At 39.9% G+C, this 12,621-nt stretch overlaps 1 protein-coding gene across 2 annotated transcripts in view; it reads right to left on the bottom strand.

Annotated features, from left to right (window-relative positions):
* Positions 1–1,024: 1,024 nt before the first annotated feature.
* map3k1 (mitogen-activated protein kinase kinase kinase 1, E3 ubiquitin protein ligase) overlaps positions 1,025–12,621 on the bottom strand; it is a 67,546-nt gene continuing 55,949 nt past the window's right edge. For both annotated transcript variants that reach the window (XM_079862157.1, XM_079862158.1), the window contains exons 15-20: positions 11,672–11,824; positions 11,245–11,407; positions 8,434–8,565; positions 7,918–8,060; positions 5,306–5,437; positions 1,025–2,566 (exon numbers count right to left, since the gene is read on the bottom strand). In XM_079862157.1, coding sequence (XP_079718283.1) covers positions 2,417–2,566; positions 5,306–5,437; positions 7,918–8,060; positions 8,434–8,565; positions 11,245–11,407; positions 11,672–11,824 — 873 coding nt within the window. In that variant the 3' untranslated portion in view covers positions 1,025–2,416. The remainder of the gene's footprint in view (positions 2,567–5,305; positions 5,438–7,917; positions 8,061–8,433; positions 8,566–11,244; positions 11,408–11,671; positions 11,825–12,621) is intronic.

Below are 12,621 nucleotides of genomic sequence, written 5' to 3'. Positions count from 1 at the left end.
TATAACAAATAAAGGCTTGAAATATCTCACTTTGCATGTAATGAGTCTATATAATATATTAGTTTCACCTGTTAAGTTGAATTCTTGAAATAAATAAACTTTTTGATGATATTCTAATTTTATGACCAGCACCTGTATATATATATACATAAGGGTTTTATAGTGAAAAAAACAAAACAAAAAAAACCTCCCAGGTGGATCACAACATTACAAACTTGTTTTAAGGCAAAGGTGTATAGGATTTTACTGGTTTCCATAACCATAGTAAAACAGGCCATAGCTAAACTAAAGGAAGTTACAGAAAGTTTAGTATGTTAAGACGACCATATTTCTTACAGATGTAATTGAAACCATAGTTAGATTGATTGAGCCGCATGTAATCAGCACATCCAGTGCTGCTGTATTGACTGAGAATAAAAGGACCAAATATGAAAGGACAAAAAAAAAAACCCCACAACAACAAACTGATTTTCCTATACGTTTTATTTGCTATAAAGACCAAAATAGGTAGATTTCATTATAAAATGCTTCAAATGGGGTAAAAACCTAATAATTAAAACATTTTTGACAAAAGCTACACAGGATTAAAAGATACAGCTTTAGCCAATTTTCATTTTCTTTTGCTGAACCCAGAGATTTATTTGCACAATAAAAGGTGCTAATATAAGTTAGCCCTTAAGCCCTGGAGATCTTTGAGGAAAAAAAAAAACAAAAAAAAACAAAGAATCAGAGATATAAAATTATAATAAAAGAATATATATTTTTATATATATATATAATTATTTATATATATTGAGAAAGTGAACTTTGGTAGAAGAAAACTCTAGAGGACACCTGAGGTAGAAAAGACTGGAATAAAACAGCAATAGACAATCTTCACATAAAAAGTACCACCAAGTGACGAGAAACAGCATCATTTCATACAGGTCCGTTCAGCCCAGAACAAAAAGCCCATGAAACAACCCAACAGCAGAACGCAGTGAGATGAGGAGAACTGAAGAAACGACAGAAGATGTGGAAAACTCAAGTAATACTGATTAGATTTTATCAAGCCGACTGAAACAGACACCTTTCCAGTATATAAAAAGACAGAGTGCATAACTTTAAAGCTTTCATAAAGGCATAGGAAAAAACAAAAAAAAGAAAGAAAAGGAAAAAAAACAAAAAAAAACACACATTGCAGGAACAAAATACGTATTTATGATGAGAAGTGTGGCTTTAAAAATGCAGGAGTCAAGTAAAATACATTTAGCTACCAAAATTCATATTTACATCTTAACTCTTCAAGCTTGATCAGCCTGTTTTCCACATAAAGCAGTAGAACTTGCATTAAATAACATTACTTTTAAAAAATATTTTTGAAATTGTCACGTTTACAACTCAAGATTTGTGTGAACGGAGTTCCAAATAAGGTCGTCAATATTCTTTTAAAATGGTTTTAAAAATGGAAGAAAACCTAAAAAGCGACAACGCTTGAAGAGCTACAGTTCAGACACCTGACATGTTTTCAGAACATGCATAATGTTAAAGGTTTTTGGGAAAAAAAACAGTGTTTACGAGCACTAGAGTCGTTAGCTAAATATGATCCCTCCACCGAAATGTTCAACGCTTGTAATGGAGTAAATAACACACGAGGAAATATTCAGTTACGCGAGCTGAATATTCCTTTAGGAAGCTTAATCGTTTACAAAACGTCTTGGGTTTTCGTGAACGTGAACAGAACAGCACCAATAACATGGCTGAGTAAATGAAATTTCAACTGAATGATGACGAGTCGACACCCAAAATAAAGAAATAAGTCAAATCACGACATATAAACTGAAATCGAGCTGGAGATCTGAAACGATGTTCCAGTGAGACTCTTAAACAAGATTTACAGACGCACATCACAGTCTAAAATTGGGCGATAGCTTTGAAAAGGATCCCAATCACACCCATTAAGCTAAAACATGTAAAATCAGACATTTATACAACAAGATCTCCGTTTAGAAATGAAAAGTGAACCATACCGGCATCATAAGCATTCACATTCAGCGGTGCGCTAGTTCAACTAGCAGAGATTTGTCTTTCACCAACACACATTCATGGTGTGAAAACACACGAGGCCTGACATGAAGATCCGTCTCAAGTCAAATGTGTTAAATGTGAGGGGGGTTTAACAGACGAGCCACTGAACGCCGTCACTCAGGCTGGATTCGACTAAGGATGACCTGATTTTCAGCCTTCCAGAAGGTGAACGGACTGAGCAGAGATCTAAACTTGAAACAGATGTGCAATCATGTTTTTTGCGTCATGTATTGAGGATACAGCACTCAGGGCCCTCTGCGATGAGTGTGTTGTGTTTGTGAAAGACAGAAGTGTGTAGACTAGCAGTAGGAGCGTGTCAGCAGGAGCAGGCTTCAGTAGTGCGCCGTCTCTACCAGCTGTGCCTGAAGATGGGGTGTTTCAGCAGCTCTCGCGAGGCCGGCCGGTCCGAGGGCTGCAGCTCCAGGCAGCGCAGGGTCACGTCCCGCAGGCCCGGGGACAGGTGGGGGGGGATGCCCGGAGCCGTGGTGGCGCTGGCGATCTGAGGGACGAGTCAGTGAGAATCTCAGTGTTTAGCACCATTTATCACATTCTAGGTTGACCAATGAGCTACACACAATAAAAAAGACAATACAATATAATTATAAAACAAACACAATGCAATATAACTTCCTCATTGATTATATGCCAAAAAAAACAAAAAAAAGGGTTTTAAACTTCGATTTAAAAATGTGATGATGCAGATCGAACACAGACGGGCAGAGACTTACGAATGCATAACAATCTCTGGACACAACTGGACGATGTTCAGTCAATAAATCCGAGAGGTAAGGAGGAGCCAAAACGTTTAAAGATTTAAACGAAGATTTTTAAAATTCACTGGATAAGATAACGCACAGGCAACCAGAGCAGAGAACGTAAACCCGGCGTCATGTGGGCCGTGTAGTCCTGGTTGAGAGTCTTGCAGCTGCATCTGCAAGCGGGATAAAGCTGACTAGCTAATCCCACAGTAAAGTGAGTTACAGTAATCCAATCTAGATGTAATAAAAGCATGAACTATTCTTGCAAAAAAAAATTCTTAATAGAATAGTTTTACTTTTACTAGTAGTCAAAGCTTAAAAGCAGCATGATTTGACCACTGTATTTATGTGTTTGTCAAATGTCAGCCCATCATCAAAGACAGAGAAAGAGCTGATGTTCCCTTTTGCCAAAAACTTGAACCACTTTTGATTTTGGTGCCGCCTCTCTGTTGATCCGACTGTCTGTGGGTTGAAATACAAAAATGCTAAAATGTTTTAACAAAAGCTCTGTAGCGGTCAAGTCAAAATCACTCGATTTGCATCTTCCGGTGGACTTTAGCTGACAAACAATCAGTGATGTCTGGGTGCAGCGAATGCTCTGTTTACTCCTGGTATTAAGATGTGTTTTGGTCTATCGGGTCACAAGTGGACGAGGGAGAAACATTTACGTTTACCATCTCTTTTGTCCACTTTCAAACACTTCTGTCCTGATTTCTTTGAGGTGAGGGTCTCTGGGCGGGTAAATGAATGGGTTTTTCCAGATCTTTCGATCTAATGGACAAAATATAATCTTACAATTTACATATGAACGCACTCAGAGAACATCAGCTTTAGTTTCGGTTCTGTCAGCTGTAAGATTACGCTGAGCGCTGTGAGTGTGTGTTAGAAATCAGCAATGATGAGAGAACATTGTGCTTGGTTTGTTTTTCATCTTCAAACTAAACTTGGGTCTCCATCCGTCAAAGTGTAAGTCCCGTCTGGCTAGAGCGTTTCCCATAATGTTCATGCGTTAGGCCAGTAGACGGAGAGAAGACGGTCTTTAGTGGCTGTTGAACAAATTAGATCACATGAGTGTTTACACTATGAAAGCAATCTGCTCAAATGTGTATCTCTGGAAGTGGTCAAAACTGGACAAGATCAAAACGTTTTAGACCCCGATTGCACCTGTATTAGTGTCGTCCACTTGTGATCCGATCGACCAAAACGCATCTTAATACCACAGAGCTGCCAACTCTCCCGCATTCACCGTGAGACTCACGCAATTGACACTTTTCACACGCTCTCACGCCACACATCCATTTACTCACGCACAGAAAAATGGAGAAGCAAAGACGGAGACCGACAGACTAGACAGAGCAGGTTACTTATGATATTAAAAAAAAATCAGATTCTGTCAATTTTATTACGAAATTCAAAGAATAAATACCGTTTTGGCGCTTGTAAATGTGACGTGACCGATCCCTAGCGGCACGTGAACCGATCATCTCTAGCTAATAGTAAATAAACACGAACACTGTTGAAAGATACAGTACAACTTACCGAAATGTATATTACTCATACATAATATCGATCAATCAGTGTTTTTAAAACACGGAAAGGGGTCAATAAAACAGCTGGAGAACAATTGTCACATAACATTTACCTCAGGGAAGCCATTTAATGACCATAATATAGGCTAGCCTATAGCACGTTAGTTGGCTAGAAAAAAAGAGCTATAGAGAGTATTTTGCTAAATATGTGTACAATATTACATATTTATTATATTTTTACTAAGCTATATCATTAAATAAAGTTGTTATTATAATAAAAAACACATTATATTTAATTTGAGTTATTTTTAACCTTATATAATACTGCCAGCTGATAGGGCTCTCTGTATGTTTACAGCATTAGGTGAGATTTCTTTTTTCTTGAGAAAAATTAACGCCTATCTTGTGTAGGCCTACCTAATATTTATCCAATGAGTCAATATTAAATCAAATCACAAGAACTGAAATCGTTAAATTTGTGTCAAGCAATAATAAAAAAAGCGTAGCTTACCAGAAATTGTACCATGTAAACATTGTAACATGTTGTCACTAAACCTAATAAAATTCAGTTTAGTTACTAAAATGTTTTGACAATCACAATACACTCTGTGATGCAAGATTTTTTTTTTTTTACATCACCCCCCCCCCCCCCCCCACCTGAACTTAACCCTATAATGCAAGAATATGCTTTTTTACTTCCTGAAGCTACTGAGTACTGATTTAGTACATGTTTTTAACTAGTAATTTTATTATTTGTTCAGCATGAAAATGATTGTGCAAAAACTTTTAAGGAAATGTCATATATGTCAAGTACTTAACTCACCTGAAGTCATTTACATTAACTCATGGTAACATGTATTAGAAATGGTTTCAATTCTCGGTAAACATGACTACATTGATTGTTTTGCTCATAAAGTGCAAATACGTGCACGCATGCAGTTCAATCCTCACCTTGAAAATGAGTGCCAGGTGGTTGGAGTGTTTCTCAGCGTTCCAGGGAGGCTTGGCACAGGACATCTCTATAATAGCACAGCCCACACTCCAGACGTCACAGCTGCGCCCGTACTGCTGCCCTCGCAGCACCTGGACACACACACACACACACACACACGCTTAAATCACACCAGTTCACAGTCAGTAGTGTAGTAATGCCGAGACCATTCAATAAAGCTCTCTACCCATAAAACAGCTGGCCCTTTAGCAGCATTCACACAATTTTGTCGCTGTATGTCACAAGACACATTTCAACATCTTTAGAAAATGAGGTCAATGAGATGGATATTTAAAAAAAATATAACTTTTAATTTAAGTGAACTTCACATAAACCTATTATAATAAATGTCACATTTAGCAGTGCTTTTAATATATCAGGGCTCAAAACTAAGGATTTTTCCTACTAGCCAAGGCGGGCCGGTTCTGATTTTTACCTGCTCTGCCAAAATATATAGATTTATCCTTATTAAAGTTACAAAAGTGATTCAGTCAAGAGCCGTGAGTTATTTTATGTGTGTTTTGTTGTTTGATTAACATCAATGATAGACAGCAGCAGATATATTAGTCTTATAACATTTTTGATTTTAAGTCGGTAAACTAATTAATTAATAAGAACAAAATGTAGATCAAGAATCATTTTGGAAACGGATTGACTCCTAGAATCAGAATCGAATCGTGAGGTGCCTAAAGATTCCCACCCATAATTGGGAGTAAATTTATTATGGACCATTACTGATACTTTGCTTTGAAAGTCACACAGTGAGAAAAAAAAAATCCTGTAGAGAAAAAAAAAAAAAGATGCATCGATAACAGTTTGATCATCGCAGGCCTCTGGAATTGTAATCAAACTGAATGGTGAGGTGCCGAGAGATTCCCAGCCCTACTGCAGCTTCTGTCTGTGGTGCATTATTTGCTGCCACAGTATCTGGTTTCAAATGAGCCCAAGTCCACTTGTCATTAGGACCACAAATTGATGGACTGGCACATTTTCAGTACTCTGGCTATATACAATAGCCACTATATATATATATTAGTATTCTAAAATGTTGTTCCTGATGCACTAATTGACACTACTGTTTTCCAAGGTGACCAGCTAAAGAATTTACTTACTAACAGTACATTTAAAATAAAAGACCCAAACAAAACAAACAACATAAGACACCAGTCAGATATACAAATGGTCACCTGACACAATCCAAAGGTTTTATTTCTGCAGCGACTCCAGGTTTTTTTTTTTTTTTTTGGTTTTTTTTGGTATTGTGTTCTGCATGCCACACCATAGGTGCACAACTTCACTTGCTCTCTAAGCTTTGGACATTTAAATGCGACTGTCCTTTCATAAAACTGTGGTCAAGTCTGGTGACCTCTCTGTGTGGTGTTCAGACTTGCGTGGCCAGTCAGGAAAATAGGACAACGTGGATTTAGATCTCTGAGTAACTTGAAATGAAAGTAAATTGCAGTTCTTTTGTGGAAGCCACAATAGGCCGACCCCTTGTGTCGTTGTTGTTATTGTGTGCCCAAACTCTGTTTAATTAGGAAGCAGTTCAGCTGGCCCTGCCTCTCCCAGCAGGGTATTCATTACTGAAACCTCTTCAAAATGAACAAGCTTTCTTTTGTCTGGGAAGGTCTCTTTCTCTCAGTCTCTCAATTTCCAACCAAAAGCTTTAAGCAGAGTCTGAGAGAGCTAACTTCTACATCTTTAAGTAGTTGAATTAATTGGACCCAAGCAAAGTGAGTATTGTGTGCCTCAGTTTAAAGCCCAAACAGAAGCATATTGTGGCTGTAAAGTTTGCATTTAATACATCAAATATATATTGCAAACAAAAGAAACTTTGCCATTGCTACATACTGTCCAATTTGAATGCAAGTTGTGAAAAGTAGTTTTGATATTGTGTGTCTGACTTGCTATACCACATGGACGTTCATGAACACTGAAGTTAAAGGAGTAGTTCACTTCAGAATAAAAATTTCCTGATAATTTACTCTCCCCCACGTCATCCAAGATATTCATGTCTTTCTTTCTTCAGTCGAAAAAAAAATAAGGTTTTTGAAGAAAATATTCCAGGATTTTTCTCCATATAGTGGACAGTTATCAATGGGTTGAAGGTCCAAATTGCAGTTTCAATGCAGCTTCAAAGGCTCTACACGATCCCAGCCGAGGAATAAGAGTCTTATATAGAGAATTTGTGGTTAAAAAGTATATAAATATTTCTTTTTTTTTAGAAAATGACCAATGGTTTCTCTAAATAAGACCCTTATTCCTCAGCTGGGATTGTTTAGAGCCTTTGAAGCTGCACTGAAACTGCAATTTGGACCTTCAAACCGTTGGACCCCATTGAAGTCCACAATATGGAGAAAAATCCTGGAAAGTTTTCCACAAAAACCTTAATTTCTTTTCAACTGAAGAAAGACATGAATATCTTGGATGACATGGGGGAGAGTAAATTATCAGGAAATTTTAATTCTGAAGTGAACTAATCCTTTAAACACTTCAGGGTGAACACTTCAATCTCACACATGTTTTATGTAGTAAACAGGCAGGTTTTGTATTTTTAAGTTCAAATGTTTACCTCAGGAGCCATGAAGGCAATGGTTCCCAGGAGCTGACCCTGGAACTCCCCTGCACCCGTGCCTTTTGAAGCCAGACGTGCTGCTGCCCCAAAATCAGCTATCCGCAACCTCTGGCCCGTGCTGTCGATTAGTAGATTGGCACCTACACAGGTTAAAAGGAGACCATAAATATGGGAACACACCCTAAAGCTCTGCTCCACAACCTAGTGAGCTGCCTTGCTGTCTACTGCATATGTAGAGAGCTAACATCTAAGGCAGCAGAACTAAAATTAAACGCCACAATTGGGCAACAACCCCACTTTACACAAATAGAGCTCCAATGCTCTGCAACAGAGTTGAAAAAAAAAAAAAAAAGTTGGGAGCGCACCTACAGTATGATGCTATCTCAGTAGGCTGTAGGAACCTGCTTAGGTTTGGAACAGAGCTTATAACACACAAAAATATTTTACTGAAAACCATTCTTCCCAGTTTGAGACAATAGCAGTTCTTTTGGTAGCCATGCTCCGGTAGCTTACCTTTGATGTCGCGGTGTATGATCTGATTCTCGTGGAGGTAGGAGAGACCTCGTAGGAGCTGCTCAGTGTAGTTGATGACCACGCCCTCCTTAAACGCACCATATTTATTTAAGAGATGAGATACTGAACCACCTGAGGAAAACAGAGAGTTACAAGTATGACTTTTATGGACCAGGACAGATCTGGTAAAACAGTCATTCTGAAAACTGTTACTTGCAAAGAGGAAAATAGCCAAAAGGGCCTCTTGTTAATGTGATAATGCATTGTGAGATCCAGTGTTGCCAGGGTCGCGGTTTTCCCGCACAATTGGGCTATTTAGAAAATGCAGGTGGGGGAAAAAGCCCATTTTTTTTGGGCTACATTTTAAATTTAAATCTACCCTCTCTCCTCCAGGCCAGCACGTGCTACTCCCTCCAACCACTGGTTATTTGATGTTCTTTGTGAACTGGCGGAAATGGTGCAAATCAAAAGACCCATCTGACCAGAGTATGTATCAATCTCTGCTGTCTTCCTTTTCTGTTGATGTTCATGGTGCGAAATCTTTATATTTCCACAACAAGATCAACAGCGCTTCTAACACACGAACACTTCTCAAGACATTCAACTCTCTCCTCCTATTCAACGCGCAGACTCGGGTAATTCCACTGCTTGAAAAACCCACATTAAACACGTCACTTGTAGAGTTACAGACCTTTCTCTCTTCTACCATTCATAGCGAAAACACTTGAACGAGTTGCTTTCAACCAAGTATCATCTTTCCTGCCTCAGAATAACCAGCTGGATGTCAACCAAGTTGGCTTCAAGCAAGGCCATTCAACCAAGACTGCATTACTGTAGGTCACAGAAGCCCTGCGAATCACGATTCTCATTCACAGATCTCATTCTGCTGGATCTGTCTGCTACCTTCGACACTGTGGATCATCAGATCCTTCTGTCCACCCTCTCATCACTGGGCATCACAGGAACTCCACTTAACTGATTTGAATACTAATCTCACAGGTAGGTCTTTCAGGGTTGGCTGGAGAGTTGAAATATCCAAAGCACATCAGCTGATCACAGGGGTTCCCCAGGGTTCAGTGCTTGGACCCCTCCTCTTCTCCATTTACACCACATCACTGGGACCCATCATACAGGCACATGGTTTATCTTACCATTGCTATGCTGATGACACACAGCTCTTCCTCTCATTTCAACCAGATGATCCCACAGTAGCTGCATGAATCTCTAGCTGTCTGGATGAAGGAACATCATCTGCAGCTCAACCTGGCAAAGACTGAGCTTCTCGTCCTCCCTGCCAATCCGTCTCTACAGCACGATTTCACTATCCAGCTAGATTCATCATCAATCACCCCATCAAGGCCAGTCAGAAATATTGGAGTAATCTTTGATGACCAGCTGACCTTCACAGACCACATTACAAAGACAGCTCAATCATGCAGGTTTGCACTGCACAACATCAGGAAGATCAGGCCTTTCCTAACTGAGCATGCAACACAACTTCTCGTCCAGGCCCTGGTCATCTCTAGGCTTGATTACTGCAATGCTCTTCTGGTTGGACTTCCATCATGTGCAATTAAACCCCTGTAAATGATTCAGAATGATGCAGCTCATCTTGTCTTCAACGAGCCCAAAAGGGCCCACGTCACTCCTCTGTTCATCTCTCTGCACTGGCTACCTCTCGCTGCTCGCATCAGGTTCAAGGCATTGATGCTTGCTTACAGATCAACCACAGGCTCAGCTCCCTCCTACTTTTACTCGCTTCTACGAGTCTACATGCCTACCAGAAGCCTACGATCGGTCAACAAGCGACGGCTCGTTGTGCCATCACAGAGAGCCACAAAATCACTCTCCAGAACATTCTCATTCACGGTTCCTTGCTGGTGGAATGATCTCCCTCATCCGGAATGCAGAATCCCTGACAACATTCAAAAGACAGCTGAACTCATCTCTTCTGTGAGCACTTAATCTCTTAAAAAAAAACTTTCCTTTTCCTCCCTTGTCTGGCTTATGCTACACTAAGCAATACCTGAACTTTGTATTTTGAGCACTTGTTGCGTAGTTTTTGCCTCTTCATGATGACTCGCTTGCTTTAGTCCTCATTTGTAAGTCGCTTTGGACAAAGGTGGTGGTCGCGGAAAAAAGTTATTTTGTAGACAAAGAAATTAAAATGGATCCTTTTACTAATGTGTATTGATCCTCAGAAAGAATACCTGGCAAACTAAGGACCGCTGAAAGAGAGGTGAGATGGTTTGATGTCACTTCAGAAAGAGGGATTATGCGAGTTTCGCTTACAACTGGAATTCTAAGGTAGCATATTAATTATTATAAGGTTTGGCATATTAATTATTAGGCTATTAATAATAAGTCTTAGCTAGGGTTGCCAATGTGGCATATATAATACAGAATCGTCCCATTAAGCAGTGATTCATTTATAGCAGGGATGGGCAACTTCGGTCCTGGAGGGCCACTGTCCTACAGAGTTTAGTTCCAACCCTGAAAAAATCACCTGCCTGTAATTTTCTAGTAATCCTGAGGACCTTGATTAGCTTGTTCAGGTGTGTTTGATTAGGGTTGAAGCTAAACTCTCTAGGACAGTGACCCTCCAGGACCGAAGTTGCCCATCCCTGATTTATAGGCATGAATACAAGCATGTGAAGTTTAAGACATCAAAGTAGCTTTCCATATTAAACTCAGTTTGTCCCATATAGGCTGCAATGTAGTCTAGCGTACACACAGGCAAACGCTGTATTATTAGTAATACTGGACCCGTTGACCACACCTTTACTATTTGCAAGTTTGTGGACAACCCACCTGCCATCCACTCCACAAAAAGGTTGTAGTTGTTCTTCTCACAAGTTGCCCCAAGCATTCGGATGATGTTTGGGTGGTTAAGGAGACCCATCATGCGAATTTCCTCTCGCAGTGCCTCCACCACCTCCTCCTGCTCTGAGGAGGTGTTCCTCACATACGTCACCTGATGAATAAAATCACAATCAAGCATCGTGTCTGTATGTATTCTGTAATAGCTGCCAAAAAAAACCCAGCCCCCATGTGTCCATATTTAGTGCTTTTGTATACCCCAGGGGTGCCCAACCTTGAGTAAGTGACCCGTCAACACAATTTCGCAGCATTTTCGGATAGTTTTCATAAATTTGCGTTTACAACCATCCAAACACACATATCCCCCATAAAGTGTTAGGAAAAAGTATTGGGTGGTGTGTGTAACAGATATTCTCACCTGTTTGACAGCCATCAGAGTACCAGTGCCCACATCCTGAGCCTGGTAACATGACGAAAAGGCACCCAGGCCAATTTGTTGCCCTTTTAGCCATTCCTTGCCCTCCCTGTATGGCTGCTTTGCTTTGGTATGACCAGGCAGAGTCTCTGGTGTCTGACCATGAGAAGGAAAAAAGGCAGGGAGAAATGAAGCCAAACAAACTTTTTGATCTTAAAATTGTACATGAGCAGTGCTTGCGTCAGGCAGAACGATTAAAAAGTCAAGGTTTAAAACCTAAATGTTATTGGTGTCAAATCTCTTTCTACATTCTCAGAAAACCTTTAGAGGTACAACAGCTTGTAACTGTGGCAGTGCCCTTAATGGGACATCTTTCTACCTTATTTCCACCATACCTAACCTTATTATACTGTATTTCATGGTGGAACCTTAATGGTACATATTACTACACTAAGGCCCTGTTCACACCTGGTATTAAGATGTGTTTGGTCGATCGGATCACAAGTGGACGACGCTAATACAGGTGTAAATGGGGTCTAAAACCTTTTGAGCTTTTCCACTTTTGACCACTTCCAGAGGTAGTCGAAAACGCATTAGACCAGATTGCTTTCGTAGTGTAAACGCTCATGTGGTCGATCGAATGTGTTCAAACATCCACAAAAGACCGCATGCTCTCCGCCTACTGACCTGATGCGTAAACTTTATGGGAAGCGCACTAGCCAGACAGGATTTAAACTTTGTCGGCTGAAGACCCAAGTTTGGTTTGAAGATGAAAAATCAACCAAGCACCATGTTCTCTCGACCAAAACAGGTCTTAATACCAGGTCTAAACAGGGCCTAATCTACTAATATGCACCCTTTTTGGGGTAAATAAGGTACCAAGTTGTCCTTTTAAGGGTACTGCCCCAGTGACAAGCTGTTATTTCTGACAGTGTACAGGAGTCGCCTTTATT

This window comes from Squalius cephalus (genome assembly GCF_949319135.1).
Source record: "Squalius cephalus genome assembly, chromosome: 24".
NCBI lineage: Eukaryota > Metazoa > Chordata > Actinopteri > Cypriniformes > Leuciscidae > Squalius > Squalius cephalus.
The sequence above is the reverse complement of the archived record's forward strand: the minus strand, read 5'-3'. Positions and strand labels throughout refer to the sequence as shown.